Consider the following 22967-nt stretch of genomic DNA (forward strand, 5'->3'; position numbering starts at 1 on the left):
GGTGATTTTTAAAACTCCATAGAGAATCTATTCTAAAAACAGGGAGCAAAAAGAAGACACATGCCTGAATAAACTGTGATCAGTATGTTTACTTACAAATGCAGCCTATAATTTGAATCATATTGGAGAAAATAAACAACGAGATGTTTGCAGCCTGTCGGATGACCCTCAAGTGTTTTCATTTCTTCTTTTCCCATCGTCTCAGCACTATAATGAAAATTCATTCGTCTTGCAGCTGCATTTCATTATAATCTCCCTGGAATTAAATAGATGGGTCAATGGCATTGTTGTACTAACCTTATGCATTCCCAATAATAAATGATGCAGTGCAAAAGAGAAATAAATTCTGAAAATGAGCATTGTGAATGTGTAGGTTTAAGTGACTCTTGCGCACCAGGCTGAGATGTTATGCATTTCCCTTTATTTTGTATAACGCAGCCTTTGCTTTGAGCATCACATACTTAGCCGTTCCTTCACACTGTGCCACCAACAAATCAATTAGATGAAAAAGCCATGAAACTAATTGACCACTCTGACGGTACTGTGGGAATTTGTTTGAAGTTGTCACACTGATACTTTCACACTCTTGCTGACTCAGTTGAACTGGTAAGTTTCTGATCAGGGAAAGGTAGCTTGCAGGATGCATTAAGCTCAGACTCTGGTTAATATGGCAGCTGTGTGAGGTAGGCTAGCAAACATGCCACATGTTTATCCAGCAGTTCAGGTGTCAAATTACACCAAAATGTGGTCTTGCAGAGCCAGACTTCTGCATAAGTCTGGTTCACATTGTTCTGGACAAGATCTGCCCTTTAAGGCAGAAAGTGGCTGTGTGACTGGCATGTAAAACAACCAGCCATCATTCTTTTTTTGACATGACGATTATGGGTTGAGTAAATCTGAAATCCATGACACCAAAATAATAGGCTAGAGAGGACCAAAGTGTTAACTCGTACAAATAATGGCAAAGCAGTCTCCACAAAAGGTCGCACAGAAAACACAAAGACATTAGAAGATGACTATGGTCAGATTTTCAGTCCATCTAAAAGTAATAAGTACAGATTATTTTACACATATATCACTGCAAACAAAGTGGAAGAGATATGTTTAGGTAGCTGCAAGCCAATTAGATTGGAATTGAATGCTTATGCCATTTCTTTGGTGCAATATGCATCAAATGGTTCTTAAATGGAGAGAAAGGCCTTTTAAGTTTCCCCCTTATGAGGAATATATTTCATCACATACATACATCCAGACTGAAATGTCATGGTGAACTATGGTAAGGCTATTATTTATTGGCAGATATTTGTGACAGAGAAATCATAGCTTACCTGACATGATAGGCTGGCCAGTCATACCCATGGGGGCCATTCCAAGGTTGTTCATGGCAGTTGCCCAAGCATTAGGGTCCGACATGGGCATCGCCAAAGAGTTGGAGTCCATGGCAATATTTCGTAGACCCTCTAAGAGAAAGAGAGGGAGAAAAAAAAAAAAAAACATATATATGGGTTTATATTAAGAACTGTTGTGCAATGCCTCTCCCAAAAGACTCAAAGAACAAATATTAAAATGTTGAAGCAGAACCAGTTGAAATCTTTTGTTTAGTAAGTCCCATGGTAGCTCAACTATCTCTAAAACCTGAAGGTAATTAACATTCCTGTCTAGTAAGGCTTGATCCCAATTTTGGGACCTGAGTACTCACTGAAGAGGCTGTTACTCAATTAATCTACCGGTATCTTTGAAATATATAATATGGGTATTAAAAGTCTGAGCTGAGGAACGGAACTTAATGAAACGTTTGAGTGGGGAGCAGCGCAAAATTTTAAGTTTCTTTTGGCTAAACACATAAAAAGTATATGATAAATTGGGCACAGAACGCCTTCTGAAAACTAATTTATGTACTCTTTATACAGCAGAGGTGCTAGCATGTTTCTAAAGGGCCATTTAATTTGCTTTTCTTTGAGAAAAAAGACAGAAAGTACCATTTTTATAAGACACAACTTCTAACAGAGGTCTGATAAACTTCACTAACTCCCACCTAAAATGAATGAGCACTATAAACAGAGAAACAAAGTTCATAAAGTTCCCATATCTGCGGTGTGCCCATAGGGCTTATAGCATGTGTGAGAGAGAACATATTGTTCCAGCGAGGAGAGGTCATTTCCACAAACTATTGAGAAAATTTCATTGTGGTTGGTCAGAACATTATTATGCAGAGCTCTGTGAGTTGATGAATTGTGAGCAGTGATGATTAGATTTCAGATCCTCCAAAGGGATATCAAAGGGGGTGTGGGTCAGAAGATCTAAAAAAGAACATTTATTCAGAGAAAAGAAACAAAATCATTTTGACCTTCCTGACATATCTGACATCAATGTGAGAGCCCCTTGAGCTTGATGCCTCTCAGATTAAATGTATCCGCTAATATTTAAATAATGTTACATTGACGTCATGTCAAAGTAAGCGTAATTACGAGACAACAACTTGATTATTCTGCTTCGAGCTGTTTATGTCCACAGATATTATTAGTTTCTATGGCAACGCTGATAACGCCAAAATAGATCCATGTGCTGCTTTGTTAATACTTAAGCACTACATTAATTCACATCTTTATTCTTATGCAAAACACTGAAGAACTTTGGCTAAAATAAACTCGCATGTCAAACAGAAATATGTAGAGCTATAAAACTTTAACCTTTAAAATGGCTGCCATTGTGTGTGTGTGTGTGTGTGTGTGTGTGTGTTTTATTTAACTTAATGTTACAATGGTGGGATAAATAGTAGCTTTCATATAATTAATCAAATAAAAGCTTTCATAAAGAGTTTTACACTTGTCTGTCAATGACGTGAATGGTTTCCACTGGTCAGAAACTCATAATTACAGTAATTCTGTCGATAACTGCATTCAACCAAGACCAAAAATTAAGCTCTAATGCTCAAGGTAACTCTGTTCTACACACTGGACAAATGAACATTACACCTTGGAGTAAGTGTGTCTGTGCATAGTATATCTCTGTCCAGGGCACATATCTTAGATCTTTGCGATCAGCTTCTGCTCCGTCATTCAAAACAGACTGCAGAGCTCCAAAGTTTAAAAGACAATTAAACAGTTGTTTATACCAAGGGGCTGTTGAATGTGTGATTCTGACTGGTTGACAGACGTTCTAAGGTGTGCAAATATTTTTTTAGCAACACATGCACATGGCTATGAAGAAGTTCCAGCTGTTAATAGCTGCCCGGGAGCATTCCCAAGATTGCAGCAGAGTGGACTGACTTGCCTTAAAAGTGCAAAATCATATATATATATATATATATATGTATATATATATATCTTGATCCATGCATTCAATTGTGTACAGATTCTGTTTATGGTATGTCCAATGAATAGGCTATATCTTAGAATCCCATAATGGAACCCTCTCGTCACAGTGCCCAACTGGGAAAACATTCCCGGGTTGTGCCCCCAACAACAGCTCCCGCTTGACTTCATAAAAACAAAGAAGTGAGTTCCCAGGGAACAGTGAATTCCTTTGAGTCTCTCAGTCACCTTTCTGATGATCGCTAAAACTTGACCTGCCTTAGTGTCCCCCTTCTGAGAGAGCAATTTTAAAAAATGCTTTCGAAGTCACTGGGATGAATGGGGAATGTTTTTCTTCATCTACAGTTCAGACTCTCAGTCACACACACGCATGCACACACTCACACATACACACACACACACACCTCTGTCACTGTGTGGTCACAAAACTTTCTCAAAAAAGCTGTCCATGGCTCACTGCCAAATATGTATTTATATACACATTCACACAAATAATCATTTCCAATACTCAACAAATTATGACTGAGCTGTTCACTGAATATTCCTGGTCTTCTTTTACCATAACACTGAGTCTTAACCAGGCACGACATGACAAGTAATTAGTCTATCCACACTGAAGACAAAAATGCCGTGTGATGCAACACAATCACAGTCAATAAGAACATACTTGATTTTAACATACAGTTATGTGGAGCAGGATTTGCATGTTGCGGTTGGTTAGGACAAAAAGAGATTACATTAGCACTCTGTAGTTTTTTCCCCCATTAAAAAGTTTAAGAAATGAACAGTACTTTTATTTTTTTTTAAATACAGTATGTTTAAAGTCATGTACACTCACATGAAATTAAGACTCCAATCATATCAGTAGCCTAATAAAAGCTGTTTTATTTTACATGGAGCTAGGCTACCTCAAGGGGTCCGCCATGTTTGAGATCCAAGACTGTTAGCCCAAGACAAACCACTTGTATTAAAAAGAATGGGAGGAATTGGAACACACAATACGGCAAATGCAGAAAAGAAAGTCCGGCCTTACAGGTCAAAGAGGCAATCACTTTTTAGATACAGACATCACCTGTCAGTCAACTCAAGAACGAGCATGCACATTAGCTGGACCAGTCTGAAAAATTGATTTTTAAAAAAAATTTTTTTAGAGTGATCTGAGCTAAAGAAGCACAATTTATGATACCACTGCTGTCAGATTTCACTGCTGATTTGAAATATTTTCTATGACTGTAATCTTGACCTACATTTTGGAGATTTCGGACTTTCCCCATTCAAGTAGTTGGGAACTGTATTTTTATGCTGCTATAGAAAATTGCTGTCAGGGAACGCTCCAAAGATGGCCGCAAAGTGGACTGACTTGCCTTGAAAGAGACTTTGGTTGAGATCACATGACCAGCCGAATACTACTTGATCCCCCTAATATCAGACACTTTTGCTCACAAAATAAATGAATCATGTTTGACTGTGAATAGTGCATTTCTACAACTGTATCAGAAACTGAAAACTATTGCTGCATTCACACCGCTAAGTGTCTGTAGTAGTCCAAGATGTAGTCCTTATTGCTACATTGATGTTTTCCATGCACTGCTTGAAAGAATGTTTTGGAGGTATTTACTGAATCTTGACATTCCAAATAATCTAGGGCATTTCAAAAAGAGGGTTTATTAGGTTGACTCAGTGAATGTGCACACATTAAGATAAAACTGCATAGCTGTGTACATTATGTTCTATTACATGAAACAACATGTGAAACATACAGTATGTGGTCTCATTATATCTGACATTGTGAGATGCCAGGCAGTTGCATACAATCACAAGAGAAGAGCTGTCTAAAGACTTCTAAATTTGACAGGAGATTTTGATTTAATCAACAGTACACTGCATAATTTAGCACAAAACAATGTGCTAAATTACTACGCAATGTGTTTATCAAACACAATGGAATTAATATGTTTTAGAACGCTACTTCATCAAATAGGTCTATGCATCTTTCTCATTCAAAAGCTTGCTGTAAATTACTTTTTTAACTTCATAAGCAAGACTCAATCCTCTCTTGGGAGATTTTTCAAGTCTGAGCAAGCATTAGAATAAAGTCTCTGGGGACACACCACAACTGCAAGCCTCACTATGTCAAACCATCACAAATTCAATCAGCCTTTTGGATAACCCTGAAAAGACAAGTTAAGCGAACTAACAACAAATTATTATTGTTGTTTTAAAAGTGTGATATGACTCAAGTGTCATGACCCAAGCAAGAAACACCTCTGTTTGATCCCACAGATTACTTGCACAGGGTTCAGACAGTATAGTTTTGTGATAGCCAGTTCTCGAGGAGCTTTCTTCTAAACAATGATAGCCGTTATCTGAGTGACAACCAAAGAGATATCAGGTGTCACTGCAATGAACCTCAAACTTGTTGAGAGCACTTCTTCTCCAAAGATATGATGGGCATATGGACAAAACACATAGTTAAGAATGTTTATACCTCTCAAAAGCCTCACTGTTTCCAATTTTCATTGATACATGGTATGGATTACCCATGTCTTGATGAAGACAAGAGGAGGAATGATTACTTGAGGAATTACACCTTCAACACTTTGGATTTTCCTATTGACTTCGATGGAACGAAAGTTGAACGTCTGAGATTTTAATTTAATTTAAAGGAATGTTCTGAGTTCAATGCAAGTGGCTTTGTGGCATAATGTTGATTACCACAAAAAAAATAAAAATAAAAAAATAAATTAGATAATTAATTTAGATATTAAATAAAAGTGGTTACAGTAAGGCACTTGCAATGGAACTGACAGGGGTCAGTCCATAAATGCAAAAATACACATAAAATTTATAAAAAGGATAACCACAAGATGCAAACATTGCTTTTGAAACAGTGTATATTTGAGCTTTTTGAACTGGCCCCATTCACTTCTATTGTAATTACATTAATGTAACTGCATAATTTTTAAACATACAGTCTAAATAAATGAGGGATGATTCTAAATTATTTTATGTTGTCATTATCAACATTATGCCACAAATGTTGTTAATTGAGCTTAACTTGTATTGAACCTGGAAAATTCCTTTAAGCAATCTCCATAATAAGTATGGTAAATTGATGTGTTGCATTCATGGTAGAAATATGAAAGCTCTCAGTTTATAATTTATCTGTTTGTTTGTTTTTTTTTTAAAAAAAGAAAAGTTCCAGTTCTGGTCTGGATTCTGATTGGTAAAAACAGCAATGCAGCCATGCAAAAATCCACAATACAATAACAGCAATGATTAACAGCCAATTATTAACCTTAGTTTCCATGTCAAGGACTATGTCTTCAAGCAGAAAGATAGAACATAATAAATTAATGCCTAATAAAATACATTTATTTTCATTATATATTGGCCATTTTATAAAAGAAGGCTGATTGGTTGGTTCAGTCACAGTTGAAGGGGATGCAGGCATTCTGTTGTGTGTTGTGCCTGATAACACACTTTATATGTGATTATTTACAAAAAATAGCACAGCCTCTCATACCTTTATAACTAAAAAATAAACACTAAAGACAAATCAATGATATGCAGTTGCAATAGGCATAGTGTAAGTTGAGTCATCCAGATGTCATAAGAAATCAAATGAAATATAGTGGTGGCATTGTGATATAACCGAGTTTCATCACATCCATAATTTAAGACATTTTTCCAGGCTTGAACTGACAGAAAAGTGTTAAACACGGGAAACATTTGTAAAATGAGAATGTTTCGTTCCTATCTGAGTATTCTTGTACGAGTTTAAAAATATGAGGCGCTCTATAAAGACAACCACAGAGGCTAAAATTACAGCAAATGTGAGTCAGTTAAGTTAAAACAGACATTGTTGAATCTTGGCTCAGTTTCCCAGACTACTGTGAGCTTTGTGCGTAAGCGGCTTTTGTTGCATCTCACTGCCATTAAAAAGTGGCTTGTTATGTTGTGGCAAACGTTTCTGGCGAGGTGGAATCAAATTTACTCCTCTCAAGAGTCAATCCCCCACGACCCATTCTAGTCAGACGCTCACAAACATGACAGCAACAAGATCTTTCTAACAATGTGACCAGTGCTGTGATCAAACGTCTGTGGGTTTACACAAATTATTTTCCCCTCTCTCTCTTCTGGCTGGATTATGGCAATAATTAGTTTTGGGTTCCAGCTCAGTGGCAGTGTGGCATATTTTCCCTTGCTGTCCCACATTCTTCCACAAATGCACAATTTAGGCTGTGAGCATCAGGGCTTTAAGCTCTGGAAGGGTTCATCAGAGCTGTTTCAAAGGGAGACAGCAGGAGAAACAGGGTCTGACAGCACTGCTGGAGCAGCATCTTCTCAGCTCTATGGCCTTGTGAGTTTATTAGAAAGCAGTCTTTAGGGCTGGGCGATAGGATGATGTAATCGGATATCGAAATGTCTTACAAAATCCCGATGCCGATTCCGAACAGACATGATCGACAATATTGGGAAATGGCAAAACCATGGATCTGGGAAGTCACCAAATATTTAAAACAGTGACCAGGGTGTGAAATTAGCACCCGCCACCTGCCAAATGCAACGAGGCTGAATCCAGTTCGCAAGCTCCTCGTCCAAATGTATTTCATGTGCGGGTAATTTTGCTCATCTACACGCAACAGGCGGGCGACCTGCTGCAAGTTATGCTGTTAGTCACAAAGACATGCGCTTGAAGAAACACACTTTATTATAATTTTTAAGAACAGACAAAAGAAAAGCCATCAAAAACAATGTTTCCATCAATGCTTTTTTATGCGCATTTTAGGATATCACATAAAATCTGCTGGATGGAAACACCAAGATGCAAATAAAATCTGCAAAATGCGAATGGAAAACTTATACACTCACTTGAGGTGGATACATTTTTTATTTGATAAGAAGAAATGCGCATAAACTATGATGGAAACACATTTACAGAATGAACTCCTATTGAATTTAACAGAAATACAAGATACGCATCCAAAAAATCATTTGAATAATTTATTCATAACTGGACGAACCAGCAGACCAATCATCGCACCTGAATTGTTGCCCTGGTCATTCTGAAATACCGGTGTCCTAAAAATCCAAAGCCTGCACAGAGTTTGCAGCGCAAATAAGTTAAACACAAACTTGCACTTTTCCCGAAGAGCAAGTTTATTGATACTTTTAAAGAATATCTTATAGATCCACACTGCTAAGTCATGATGGAGGAACGCAAACACATATAGTGCTCAGTGTGACACGCTGTCATTTCCAATCATGAAACGAGTTATTAAAGTGTTTTATCTGTGCGTCCTAAACCACGAGTATTTTATTAATAAAAGCGTCACACAGTCACTACAATTTCCCCGGAAGTGACGATTTTGTTCTTTTGAACGTAAGGGACGGATATCCGCACGTTGTTTTTGCGATATTCAGATTTTTCACATAAATTAAATTCACAACTTGGATGGAAACAGCTACTGCTTGTGTCTGATTCGCTGTTTGTTCAGAGGCGTGCAGTGTGAGCTGGAACAGGTCTCGTGTCTCATGGAACAAGTGCATGAAAAGAGTTTTCACTCTTTCTTTCTCTGTTTTATGCATCTGAAACTGTTTGCAAGAACACTGTCGTCTATGAGAATGCTGCAAATTCTGATCATCTCAGGAGGTGCTGTGGCTTTAGTTCACTTTGTTTTCACGCGGCTGGCATGCATTGTGAATGCAACTGCGGGTTCAGCAATATACAGTATATATCTTTGTATTAAAGAAACAAAGACGAAAGTGAATAAATCATAAAGTAATATAAGAAGTATTATTTTAAGTATTACTTTCTTTTCTTTTGGCGGCATTAACTGTATTACCAAAATGCAATACAAACACAAATTCGAGAAGAACACACATTTGGCGGCATTATTTTGGGAACACAAGGGAATTTATTAGGCTTTATTATTCTGATTATTATATATATATATATATATATATATATATATTTTTTTTTTTATCCCCTTTTCTCCCAATTTGGAATGCCTAATTCCCACTACTTAGTCATGGTCCTCATGGTGGCGTGGTTACCTCAATCCGGGTGGCAGAGAACAAGTCTCAGTTGCCTCCGCTTCTGAGACTGCTATGACACCGTGGAGACACCGCACGCGGAGGCTCATGCTACTCTCCGCAATCCATGCACAACTTACCATGTGCCCCATTGAGAGCGAGAACCACTAATCATGACCACGAGGAGGTTACCCCATGTGACTCTACCCTCCCTAGCAACTGGGCCAATTTGATTGCTTAAGAGACCAGGCTGGAGACACTCAGTACACCCTGGATTCGAACTCGTGACTCCAGGGGTGGTAGTCAGCGTCAATACTTGCTAAGCTACCCAGGCCCCCTATTCTGATTATTATTATATTTACATTTATGATTGTCTTTAGTTCTGAATCTGTAGCCTATTAGTAATTTTCCATCTGGAGTCATTAACTGATACTTGCATGATGGCAATGGAGCCGTTGTAGACGGTAAATGTTTGGATTAGGGGAGGTGGTTAAATAAGATTTTTTTGATCAATTTGTTATTTTAATGCTTTTTTCGTTTAGTTTAAAGTGCAATTTGAATTTAGAAATGCTTTTTGTTTAAATTTTGTGTGTGTGTGTGTGTGTATGTGTGTGTTTCAATAAATGAATTAAAATTGTAAAGCAAAATCAATAAAGCAAAAAAATTCACTGACCCTTGGCAGGTGTTGATGACGATCATGATTTGTGAATCAGAGGAACTTTTTTTCTGAAGTTTTTATTCTGTCTGATCGAATACATGCTTCAGAGGAAGTTATTAGATGAGTGCTCGACGAGAAAACACTGGATTTTTGTGAGGTTTGTGAATTATATCTGTTTAAACGAGATATCTGAATATTTGCAGATAGTATATAATAGAAATGTCATTGATATTTGCATTTTATCATTAGAAAAGTAAGTTAAAAGTGACAGGGAACTGCTGAGGAGAGGCTGATAGAATACGTGCTTTAGAGGTACATAATTGAGCGTTCCACAGGATGTCTCGCTTCACATGCAAGGAGCCGATTCTCAGCGCCCTAAAGAAACAAATCAGGCAAATGGGAAAATTTATCGCCCGATGCCGATAATTAAAAGAATTCAGAATATCGACCAATTTATCGGCCTCGGCGATATATCGGTCGACCACTAATCTACAGTCACATGAACAAATGACTGTGAAACAAATAAGACATTTATTATTCAGATATAGAAAAGTACGCCATAGGACTCAAAACATGAAACAATTATATATCTGAATTGACATATGTATGTACAGTATATGTAAATTCACATGTTTGTAATTATTATCAAATGAAAACTCCAATATACTATAAAACAAGTCTGTGACTCGCTTTGGAAGTCATGTCTTGTCACTGATTCACATTGTGTAACTCTTAGACTGTAAGAAACCAGCCTGACATTAAATGTGATTTAAATGATTTAACTCATCATTCATGAAATTTTGCAAGCTCAATAAAAGCAGAATTATATAAAATTCCATTGTGTTAAAGAGCTAGTCCAAGACATATAAATGGGAGAGGGCAGTGGGGTCATATAGCAGTGGGGTCAGGCTCTGCATAACTGGACTACCACTTGATTATTTCATGAAGATTAATATTGGAGCCAATCAGGGCTCAGCGCTGCTGGAGGGTAGTATGATTACTTGATGACTTAAAATGTCTTCAAAGACTCAAATTTTTACATAAATTGTCATTACACATGTACAGAAGAGTTCATCTCTATCTTTGAAGTAATAGCCTATGCTACCTAAAGACCATATCAGTTTGAGAGATAGAACCTGAATTAACTGAATTAATTTGACCGAATTAAATGCATGCAATGTTTTTTTTTAACTGGCCACAGTTTGATCTAGAATTCTTGTAATGAAACAACCTTTCTACTTTCTACTTGTTTCATAGAACTCTAAAAGCGTTTTACAACAGGACCACCTAATTAAACTGTTTTCACTCATCATTGTAACAAACATTTAAAAAAAAAAAAAATCACAAAGTTAAATGTGCTGTATAGAAAGCTGACATGATACATGGCATTTTAAAGCCGTAGAAGTGTGTAATTTCTTAGCATTAAAATACTTTCTACTATCCCAGCTTAATATGCAGAGAAACCTAAAAGAAAGCTATCTGTAGGTTGAAAATAAATAGTGGGGTTCTGTTTGTTTGAGTATCCCAACCAGCCTGACAAAGCATCATTAGCTCAATCAATAGCATAAATAGAATAATCTGTTTGGCTGACCAATGGAAGATGAGAGAATGTTAGGGATGTTAGGCAATTCCATTTGTTGACACTAGTGGTGCATTAATCAAAACATGATAAGAGACACACTGTTATAAAAGTGAAATAGAATGGCTAACTATATTCATGTGGAAACAGTGAAAATACTAAAGTCTTAATACTTGTGTCTCTTATGAGACTTTGAGCTCAGTCAGCAGGGGCACTCAGATATTAAACCTTTCCTCCTGTCACAGCTCTGATTTTCAGCTTGTCCCTATGCTGCATCTCTCTCAGGTCTGTCTGGGCTTTTTGAATGCTTGTGCTACATGTCATGGACATACAGTTGTGCTCAAAAGTTTGCATACCCTTGGAGAATTGGTAATATATGTACCATTTTTAAAGAAAACATGAGTGAGCAGGCAAAACATATGAATTTCTTATGGGATTCATATTCAACTGTAAGTTATAACAGAATGGCACAATCATAAAACAAAACATGGCAACAAAGAAAAAAATTAACTGACCCCTGTTCAAAAGTCTGCATACCCTTAGTTCTTAATACTGTGTATTGCCCCCTTTAGAATCAATGACAGTGTGCAGTCTTTTGTAATAGTTGTCTATGAGGCCCCAAATTCTTGATGGTGGTATAGCTGCTCATTCGTCTTGGCAAAATGCCTCCAGGTCTTGCAAAGTCTTTGGTCGTCTTGCATGAATCACACATTTGAGATCTCCCCAGAGTGGCTCGATGATATTAAGGTCAGGAGACTATGATGGCCACTCCAGAACCTTCACCTTTTTCTGCTGTAACCACTGGAGGGTCAACTTGGCCTTGTGCTTAGGGTCATTGTCGTGCTGGAAAGTCCAAGAGTGTCCCATGCGTAGCTTTCATGCAGAAGAATGCCAATTGTCTGCCAGTATTTTCTGATAACATGCTGCATTCATCTTGCCATCAATTTTCACAAGATTCCCCATGCCTTTAGACCTCACACACCCCCAAAACAATAGTGAGCCACCACCATGCTTCACAGTGGGGATGGTATTCTTTTCACTATAGGCCTACTATTATCCCCTCTCCAAACATAGCGCTTATGGTTGTGACCATAAAACTCTATTTTGGTCTCTTCACTCCAAAGGCGTGTCAAGGTGTTGTCGGGCATATTGTAACCAGGCTTTTTTGTGGCATTGCGCAGTAAAGGCTTCTTTCTGGCAACTCGACCATGCAGCTCATTTTTGTTCAAGTATCATCGTATTGTGCTCCTTGAAACAACCACACCATCTTTTTCCAGAGCAGCCTGTATTTCTCCTGAGGTTACCTGTGGGTTTTTCTTTGTATCCCGAACAATTCTTCTGGCAGTTGTGGCTGAAATCTTTCTTGGTCTACCTGACCTTGGCTTGGTATCAAGAGATCCCCAAATTTTCCACTTCTTAATAAGTGATTGAACAGTACTAACTGACATTTTCAAGGCTTTGGATATCTTTTTATATCCTTTTTCATCTTTATAAAGTTCCATTACCTTGTTACGCAGGTCTTTTGACAGTTCTTTTCTGCTCTCCATGGCTCAGTATCTAGCCTGCTCAGTGCATCCACGTGAGAGCTAACAAACTCATTGACTATTTATACACAAACACTAATTGCAATTTAAAAAGCCACAGGTGTGGGAAATTAACCTTTAATTGCCATTTAAACCTGTGTGTGTCACCTTGTGTGTCTGTAACAAGGCCAAACATTCAAGGGTATGTAAACTTTTGATCAGGGCCATTTGGGTGATTTCTGTTATCATTATGATTTAAAAAGGAGCCAAACAACTATGTGATAATAAATGGCTTCATATGATCACTATCCTTAAATAAAAGACAGTGTTTTTGCATGATCAGTCATATTTTCAAAATCAATGTCAAAATGTCACAATTTCTGCCAGGGTATGCAAACTTTTGAGCACAACTGTATGCATGTGGAGGCCCAATGGGTTCATTTGTGGACAAAGAAAAAAAAATCTTAATTCATTTTTGCCATTAATGTTTTTTCCCCTTAATGAATAGAATTGGCATTGGCAGATGATGATATTAATGGTTCGTTAACAAAAAAATGAGAGGGGCGGTAATGAGTTAAGAGTTTACTGATAGATTGCCATGCTGTTTGCTCACCCACCAGAGGTGCTCATCTTTCTGCAGTCCTTCCCCTATTAACTTTAATTATTCACAACATCTTAATTAACAGATTTTAATTATTACTGAGGAATGGGCTGAGCTGTTTGAAACCGACTGCCTCCATGGAGAAACCTGAATTCTCAAATGTAATGCTTACAATTTGAAAATGCACACAGCATTTAATACGTCAGCATGATGATGATGATGGTGATGATAACCATTATATCTGTCCTTTTTGTTAGGAATCAATGTTGCTTAGAGGCAGTGAAAATAAGAATAAACTACAGTAGTCTGTGTAGTCATATATATATATATATATATATATATATATATATATATATAAAATCATAATAATTCCTGGATTAAAGACTCCGGAAAACCTTGACTGTCAACAAGATTCAATGAACCCCTCTAAAGAAAAATAAACCCATAGAAATTATACTCAAATCATTTAGGCCTAGAGGCTACAGACTGCTTCCATGTCAGCCAAGTGGGTTTCATTTCTTTGTTCTCTGCATGAAGGATTATGACAGCAGTTTGCGGCAGACATCAATACACCGCTGCGTGATAGAAAAGCAAGTCCCTCTCGAAGATTGCCAATGATTTCACATATTTTTGTTTTATTACTTACATCATATATTTCAGTTTACACACACTTTTGTGAATGTTCGACTAGAGTTCAGAGTTGTTTTTAAAACAGATTTGGAATTGTCTCTAAAGTAGGAAGACTTGTATTTTCTTACAATTGGGGTGGGCGGTATGACCAAAATCTTATATCAAGACATAAGAAATTTTATATCACGATAACGATATACTATATCACAATATAGTAATTATTTCTGGAAAATTAAAACAAATCGGACGGTTAATATAATAAATAACCATATTTTAATGCCTATTTTTGGAAAATCTAGTCAGTGAAATAAATACTTTTTAAATGAAAACTACTTCCTCTTATATAATTCTCTTTTTATTTAGAACTTGACAAAGTTAAAAATAAAATAAACAGTTTTAAATCAACCTCATCATAATACTCAATTTCACATTATGCCACATTTCAGTCAGTTTTATTATAGTTTCCTCAAGAAACTGAAGATTGTTTCAAAGCAAAGTAACAAAGAAAATATTGCATAATTTTAGTAAGAAAATACACAAAGTAAATAAACATTGCAGAAAATGCATTTAAAATATATTTATAAACACTTCTCGCAAAAAAAAGAAAAAAAGGAAAAAAAAAAGAAAAGATGGAATTAATGCGGAGTGCATCTTTTGGCTTTCATAATATTCTTTAGCGTGCTTCATTCTGAGGTGGTAAAGCAGATTGTTTGTATTACCACATGTGATTAACATAGCGCCACCGTTTGCAGATTAAATTTTTCTAATCTGTGTCAATTTATGAACCAGATGTCGCACCTGTTTTAATGACAAGCTCCCCTTCATTTCCTTAACTTTTCTTTTGATTGCAGTCAGCAAAAATTCATCAAATGATGGAGATGTATAGATGTGCGGTGTAGTCAAGCGCACCTCGGCATGTTAAAGAGATGATCCAGGTGTCTGGATCAGTGACGCTGTCCCGGCAGAGTGTGCCAGTCAGATCACGGTGGACTTCTGCATCTTTCGCTGTAGAGCGCTCAGAACCGTCCCGCAAAATTAGAATTATAAAGAATCAGCCACGAGTTTGTGGGCGTGTTTGTGGAGTTGCCTGATCTGCATAATTCCTTTAGTGAATCTGGCATTAAACCAGCGCATGCAAATAACCGGCGAATTCATTACCCGCTCAAGCCTGGTTTCAGTTTAACATGAAGCGTGCCCACTGATAGATACAGTCACGCTGCGCACATGGATATTTACATATAACGATATACACGATATAGCAAAATCTCTGTAGATTGACAATTTATATCGTCGGCACGATATATATCGTCATATCGCCCAGCCCTACTTACAATGTTTGCAAACCTTTAAGTGTCTCTGCTCTGTACACAGAAAGAGCTTTTCAAATAAAGCCTCAATTTAGTCTAAATGTTGGAGTCCGTGCAGTGTTAAAGATATAATTGGCATGATAAACCCCAATTCCATATTTATTAGAATCTCAGAGCAGAAGCACAACAAATCTACATATTCTCTGTCAAAGGCCTTAAACTCTTAAAGAAATTTAAGGTAAAGGGCTAGGAAATAAAGAAGATATTGAAGGAGAGAATGGGTGGGAGACATAATAGAAAGCAGCAGTTGCAACATATGCCTTAATATAAACCACATGAAGGGGCTTAAAAAAGGAAATCCTACTACTACTGGTCTGGCTTTGCTCTCTGAGAATTCTGTTTTCTGATCGGCTCCACTTTTAAAAATGTCTGAAATCTGTAATGGCATTAAACCAACAGAAAAATAAAATAAAATAAAATACAAGTGCAAGACTCAAAACTAAGGATTTTTCTGCTGACCCTGTCTAGTGCTTGGTGCTTACAATACAAACATGGTTTGATTCCCAGAGAACACACATACTGATATAAGTCGCTTTGGATAAAATCATCTGAAATGCATAATGCATAAGCTAAATGCATAAATGTGTGTGTATATATATATATATATATATATATATGTGTGTGTGTGTGTGTGTGTGTGTGTGTGTGTGTGTGTGTGTGTGAGAGACTGTAGAGTAACAGGCACAAATTAGCAAAAATTGTTTGCAAAACTAAAACCAAAAGAAAAGAAAAAAAGCCACTGTATTTGTGGTTGTTTTTAGCAATGCATTGGCATGTTTCTAGGGAAAAAGGGTACTGCCTTAATTAGTTTTTGTCTCTTTTTGAAGTTGCACCTGTCAGAATGCAGTACAGGATGCTTCCTCAGACTTTGTACATGTATAACAAATGTCAACTAGCATCTGAAGTTTCTAATTAGAAGAAATCTCATGTCAAGACAGAAAGCAGGAACTCTGTTTACTTGACTACATATATTAGGCATTCAATGATAAAAAAAATCATCCTCATGATGAGAGCCATCATGTCCTGGAGGCACTAAAATGCACCAGCATTTTAAGTGTACATAGTAACACTTTGGGTTGATATCAAGTGTTAATATGGAGATTAGGCTATTCCGTCTTCAGTTAACTTTCCGGTTTAATTTATAATTGGCCTAGGTATAAATCCCTTCAGAGAATGTGTCCTCCCATCAAGCTTTTTAAAGATACTGTATATAATTTAAAACAGAGGCAGAAAGATTGCATGCAAAATCTGCAATCTTCTCAATTAATATCAGGTGCTCCCTGACAACATAATTATCACTGAAGTGAGACCGAAAGCACTTTTGTACAGTTAAACGCTTAATATGAAAAATACATAAAAAATTGTCATGTATGCTACTTTGAAGTACTTGAATAGAAAAATGAAATATGGGTCCAAACACTATGCTGCAATAGCTGCACATTAAATAACTGCTGACCTGATGTAATTTGTGACGAATCACTATATGACCCTACAGCTCCCTGGGGGAAGCAGGTCAATCGACTTCCTGCCCCAGTGTACCTGTTCTGCTGTTCAGTGATGCACATCTCCAGACCTCTACAGCAGAGCAGCTCAATCCAGACACTTCCCGAGCTGTTCATCTTTCTGTTCACACTCTCTATGTCATCGCTCTCACATGGGCATTACCCAGATATGCTGGTGTCAGCCTCCAAACGTTCTGGCAAAATCCCAGGTTGCAAACGGAACAGGCAGAAGTGTAGGAAAAGTCTACATTTTCACCGGAAAAAAACAAAACAAAAAACTGTTTAGCTACAACTTGAAGGATCACTTGAAAAACAGTGGAGAATGCACGTGGCATTGCTGCAGCTATGCGGTCATGCCATGTTAAAGATTCAGTAACTCTCCCAGGCAGGAAGTAGAGTGAATGGTCATAGTTTATTAGTTCTTGTTCAACAAGTGAATTCAGCATACTGAAAACACGTGTGATGAAAGACCAGATCCATTAAGCTGGATTCCATTTAATGTGGTGCATAAGTGCATTGTCTCAGAGCAAACGGGTGTCCCCTGCATCATTAGACTATAGAAACTGTTTGGTACAGACAAATGCACACATTATGTACAACAGCACACACTTACATGTGAGTAATCTTATATTGATAGAAGACATTTAATAGAATTAATGTACTGCAAGATTTTCCACAATGAATATGCCAGAAAATAAAATACACATGGACAAGCATATTACCACTGGCAGGGAAAGATTGAATAAATAAATAAATAAATAAATAAAATGAAGGAGATCTATTTCAAAAATAAAATAAGTCTGTGGAACATCTGCAGTTAATAAATGAGAAAAGCCACAGACAAAGATATTGGATGAAGAAAATACCTCTTAACTGAGTGTGTAGCCTGAAAAGCATCGTTGAGAGAGAGAAACACAAAAAGAACTACTATTACTGAAAAGGATGGACAGGCTTGGTTTGAAAAGAAGACAAAAGAAAAAAAAATGTAGCTACTGAAGAGCTGCAGAATAAGACCTATTCTTTTACCTTTTTAATGATGAAAGATGTTGAGAAAAGGTCAGGCCTAAAAGCTTATCATCTTATAAGATTATTTCAACAGCTATTTGTTACAGTGAGCCATTATGGCCCATTTCAGAGAGGTGCTTTGATTTCTCCTGCTGACTGGACAATACAGATATTCGTAAGTAACCCAACCCTGCAGGTGAGAACATAAACCAGATTCTGACATATTCTTTAGAAAACATGAGTGGTGCTTGAACGTGCAAAACTCACCTTCATGATGCTAGGGTGCTGTGGATGATTGTCTGGGTGTTGCTTTGAGGTTACTAAGGTGTTCGGAGTAGATGTCAGTACATTGTTAAGTGGTTGTTGATGAATGGCTCAATCAAAAGAGCCCATAATATTCTGTTCCCTAGATATGGTTTGGGTACCTTCTTTAACACAAGTCTATGGGATTTTTTCACCTACAGTATTTATTGTCTGCTAGAAAATCAGGAAATTACTTAGTCCAATTACTTCGAAAAGAGATAGTATGGCTCTCCTTAACAAGCCATATGATTTATCATTCATGTCAGTAGCATGTGTGGGACAAACCCCCAACCCAAAGTATGAGCAATTGGAACAGCAATGCAGTGAAATAACACCACTAAAACACACTTTCCCTAAAGTGAATGAGGGTAGGTAGAAACGTAAGGATTCCATGCTGCACAGAATGTACTGTAACAGTGAGTTGCCCTTCAAGACAGAAAATCTATGCTGGTATTTGAAGAGTCTTTAGCCTTTAGCCAAGCACAAGCTTCCTACTTGTTATCAATATCAAGTTATCAGGCAGATCTAAAGGTTGCCCCTTAAGTTAGCCAAAATATCAGTTTAGCAATCTTACTTGTGATCTATAATGAAGACTGGGCATGTGGGTGTTTGAGAAGACTTGGTGTTGATGCAGCTATGTGCACGATAATGACGATATATGGGAATGTGTCTGCATCCAGATACTGGCTGCTTGTTCTATCGACTGATGTTCTCAAGCTGGCATTATCGCTGCCTGGGTACTTCTGCTGCCACCAGGATCTTATCAAGGGCAGCCAATTATAAAGGAAGAGATGTGGCCTGCATTAAGTAAATGTCAGCATCTCTGTAACCTCCAGGTCCACTTTATCTGTCCCCGGGAGTCACGGGTGTCCTTTGTCTCTGTCACCACATATACCGAACCCACTTTGTCAGAGTGAGGTAGAAGACCCTTTAAAACCTAAATTCAAAGACAAGTTGGTGCAATTAGTGACAAAACCCCTGTGCATCACTTTTTGATTTATTAAACAGGAAAATGCTGTTTAATAAATTAAAAAGTTGTGCCTCGGGCTGCTATTTGGCCCAGAGAGGTATTATGTGTAAATGAATGCCGAAATGCAATCAGTGCTAAAGATACAGATAGATTAGATGAGAGTAGAGAGAAGATCACTAAAGTCTTCTAAGACACCATCAAGGAGCACGGATGAGGGATGTCTCAGCATGCTATCTGTCCATCAGCACAGGAAGTCAATGATCCAATTCTTCACGATGGATGGAGAGCAGTTCCGGTCACCAGAGGATGCAGTGACAAACACTCATTAGCTTATCTTAATGGTCTGCCCAGCTGAGTTAGAGGATATCTGCACATGGGACAGATAATAAAGGCTCTGCCTGTGAATGACAAGCCACTCTTACAAGAGTTATCAAGCATGAGCCTTTGCAATGATGGTGTGTTTGTTGCAGCAACTGGTCAAGTGGCCGTCAGAGGCAATGGGCTCAGACCTAGTTCTGCCACATCACTTAACATTAAGCGTGACTGAGACTTGACATAACCCCGATTGACATTCCACACTCTCCAACCACTCAACGGGCTCGCAAAGATAAATGCATGCAGCGTTTACACTCAAGAGATGAACGGAAGAGCCGAGCTGATTTGAGGCATGGAGCCAAGCGCGGCTCATATCTGAGCAACGTGATAAGAGTGTGCCACTGATGGAGAGACAACATGAGAGAGAAACTGATGTTCAACTGAGAAAAGAAGTTAGATAGCGAGATTATTGACATGAGATTGCCCATCTTTCCTGAGCATGACAGGTTTTCAGGTCCAGCTCTATGACTTGTCTTTTCAGAGGGACTGACATCCCTTTTGTGCCACATACATCCCTCTTGGGACATGTTTGAAGGTTGAATCACAAACCTTTGAAAGGTGGGAAAGAAAAGAAAATTGTAATACTTGAATGCCTGAGGGACTGAACAGGCACAAATGTTGGAATGTTAAAAGAGATGCTTTCATGCCACTGCAATGTCAACATCCTGTTCAAAGAGAACCACTGTGCTTTTTAAGGGTTTTAGTTACACTGTACCTTTTCTTTGATTTTGACAATGGCATATGCATTCATGGCTTTACTGGAGATAAAAATTAGCCAGTGAACCATGGCATATCACTTGTTTTATGATGACTCACATCATGGCATCTTTCAGGAGATATATTTGGTATACCAAAAGGAAAATAGCAGACTCTTCTAAAATATGAAAAGTCTTTACCTCAGCTCTCACTCCCAGACAAAGAGCAACATCAATCACAGAAATCTATCTATCCATCTATCTATCCGTCCGTCTGTCCGTCCGTCCGTCCATCCATCCATCATTTCTAATGATTTTACTGTAGTTCTCATAGCTACTCAATTATTAATTAAAACCCCTTGAGGATAAATCTAGCCCAAAATAACAGTGACATTTTAAGTCAGAGACACTATATTGTTGCAATGTTTCAGAGAGGATTAAGAACAGAGTGTTTACAATGAAAACATATTTACATTTACATTGTTTATCATACTTTTAGGAACCACAGGTCTTGTCCAACACACAGCACGGGGAATAATCACAACTTCCATAAAACCCCCTTCTTTTGTTTTCCTATATTTAACTGAGGAAGGACTTAGAGAGCAGAATGCAGAGAGACAGAGAGATTGTAAAGGAAATGGGGTAGTGAGAACAGATGTGAGAGACGGGATGGTGTGGCCTCGGAGGAAGGTCCCAGACAAATTTAAACAGGATGAAACATCCCAGCCAATAGATAGAAGGCAGAAGGAGAGAAACACAACTGAGCAAATATGGGTAGATATGCTTTCTGGGCACAAACATCATCTCTAGTGACATAAATCATTAAAGGGAAGTCTGGAAATAGTAGCCGAAGTTGGGAAGGTCAGACAGGGTGTCTGCCATCCTACATACACAAACAGCTCTCTGTCGGTGGGGTCTGCAGCCCCTTCCAGAGATTGTGCACAATCATTGACATAGATGGTACATCTGCCTGAAGGTGAACCGCAGTGCAATTGCCAATTAAGACTAACGAGAGCTGGTGTGTGACACATTTGTCATGATCAGCTGAAAAGATGAGCAAGAGCTGAGAAATAATGGTCTCATCATGGCTATGCAGACCACTCCCTTGGGAAATAAATAGCAGATCTTCTTCAGTATACCAACATGGCTAGGGAAAGCCTGATTTTAGGTGTCCTACTTCCCTACTTATCCCACACAACACACCACTGATCCCAGCCGAAAACAGCACAATCTGGCCTGATCCTCAGATTTGATCTAGCATGGTCTCAGAGGCCTTTTCCTCTTTTCCCCTGTCCTAGAATAAAACTGGAAATATGATTTGGAAATCAAATGAAGTACAGTTTTGTTATAATACTGCAACGTTCTGCCTCAGTGTCTCTGCCATTGTGGATCAAAAAGCATTTTAACAGAGCCATATTAAATGCAAAGAAAAAAAAAAGACTCAAAATCGCAAGCTCCAATCTAAATGGCTGGCTTTACAAAATTCCTGTGAGTAAGGGTGCACAGGTTGCTTTCAGTCTACTGGGAAACAAAGTTGTGTTTATAAAGGCCCCAGTGCATTTCATTTAAAACAGGTGTGACGTCATTTAGAACAAAATCTGTCCAAAACAAAGGTGTTTTTGAGTTTGATTTCGGCGGTTCAAAACAGCTCGTCAGCGCAAACTTTCAGGAAAACTTTGTACCGGCTGCTAAATAACTTCTTACTGCACATGGTTCATGTCCTTGTAAGGGGTGATCTGGAGCTCAGTCAACATGAACACATGTTTTTCAATTGCAGTGTTGTTAGAGAGCTGGTGCAAACTAACCTACATCTGTACGATCGTTCATGTAGAGACATTTTACAATCATTTTTGTTTAATTAGTCAACAAAAGGAATCAAATCTACTCAAATACTCTAAGTACCTATTTACACTGTTGTTTGTTATGCTGCTTCACTCATGTGCCACCTGGAGGTGAAAGCCATTCACACGTCTACCCAAAGTGAGAGTATGCCTCTCTTATCATCATTCTCTTGTCTGTATTCCTTCAATTAACACTCTTTTATAAACCCATCTTTGTAGTAGTATCAGTGTCATCATAAAATACAATAACACAAGGTAACTGGTGCATATTATGGCTACGTAAAGCATGTAAGCGCATTAGTGCCATGAATGCAGAATGTAAACATGAAAAATTACACATTCACAAATCTACTGCATATATATTACTTTAAATAATCATTCAATGGTCAAAACTGTTTTTTGTTTTTGTTTTGTTTTTTACTGGTCTCATTTGAATTCTACTTATAGAATGAGGCATGAAATCATTGATACCACATTTTGATGTCACATAAGTTAAAGGCATAGTTCACCCAAAAATGAAAATGTTGTCATTGTTTCCTCACCCTTGTGTTGTCATAACCCCATA

General features: G+C 37.8%; 1 protein-coding gene across 8 annotated transcripts in view; it reads right to left on the reverse strand.

Moving 5' to 3' along the window:
* LOC127418360 (ecto-NOX disulfide-thiol exchanger 2-like) overlaps window positions 1-22967 on the reverse strand; it is a 246547-nt gene that overhangs the window by 64384 nt on the left and 159196 nt on the right. For 7 of the 8 annotated variants that reach the window (XM_051658962.1, XM_051658960.1, XM_051658955.1 and 4 more), the window contains one exon: window positions 1329-1460. In XM_051658962.1, the coding sequence (XP_051514922.1) occupies window positions 1329-1460 (132 nt within the window). Of the gene's footprint in view, window positions 1-1328; window positions 1461-17250; window positions 17458-22967 lie in introns of all 8 variants that reach the window. The other variant, XM_051658961.1, reaches the window with a different exon arrangement.

Source organism: Myxocyprinus asiaticus, chromosome 27 (genome assembly GCF_019703515.2).
Source record: "Myxocyprinus asiaticus isolate MX2 ecotype Aquarium Trade chromosome 27, UBuf_Myxa_2, whole genome shotgun sequence".
NCBI lineage: Eukaryota > Metazoa > Chordata > Actinopteri > Cypriniformes > Catostomidae > Myxocyprinus > Myxocyprinus asiaticus.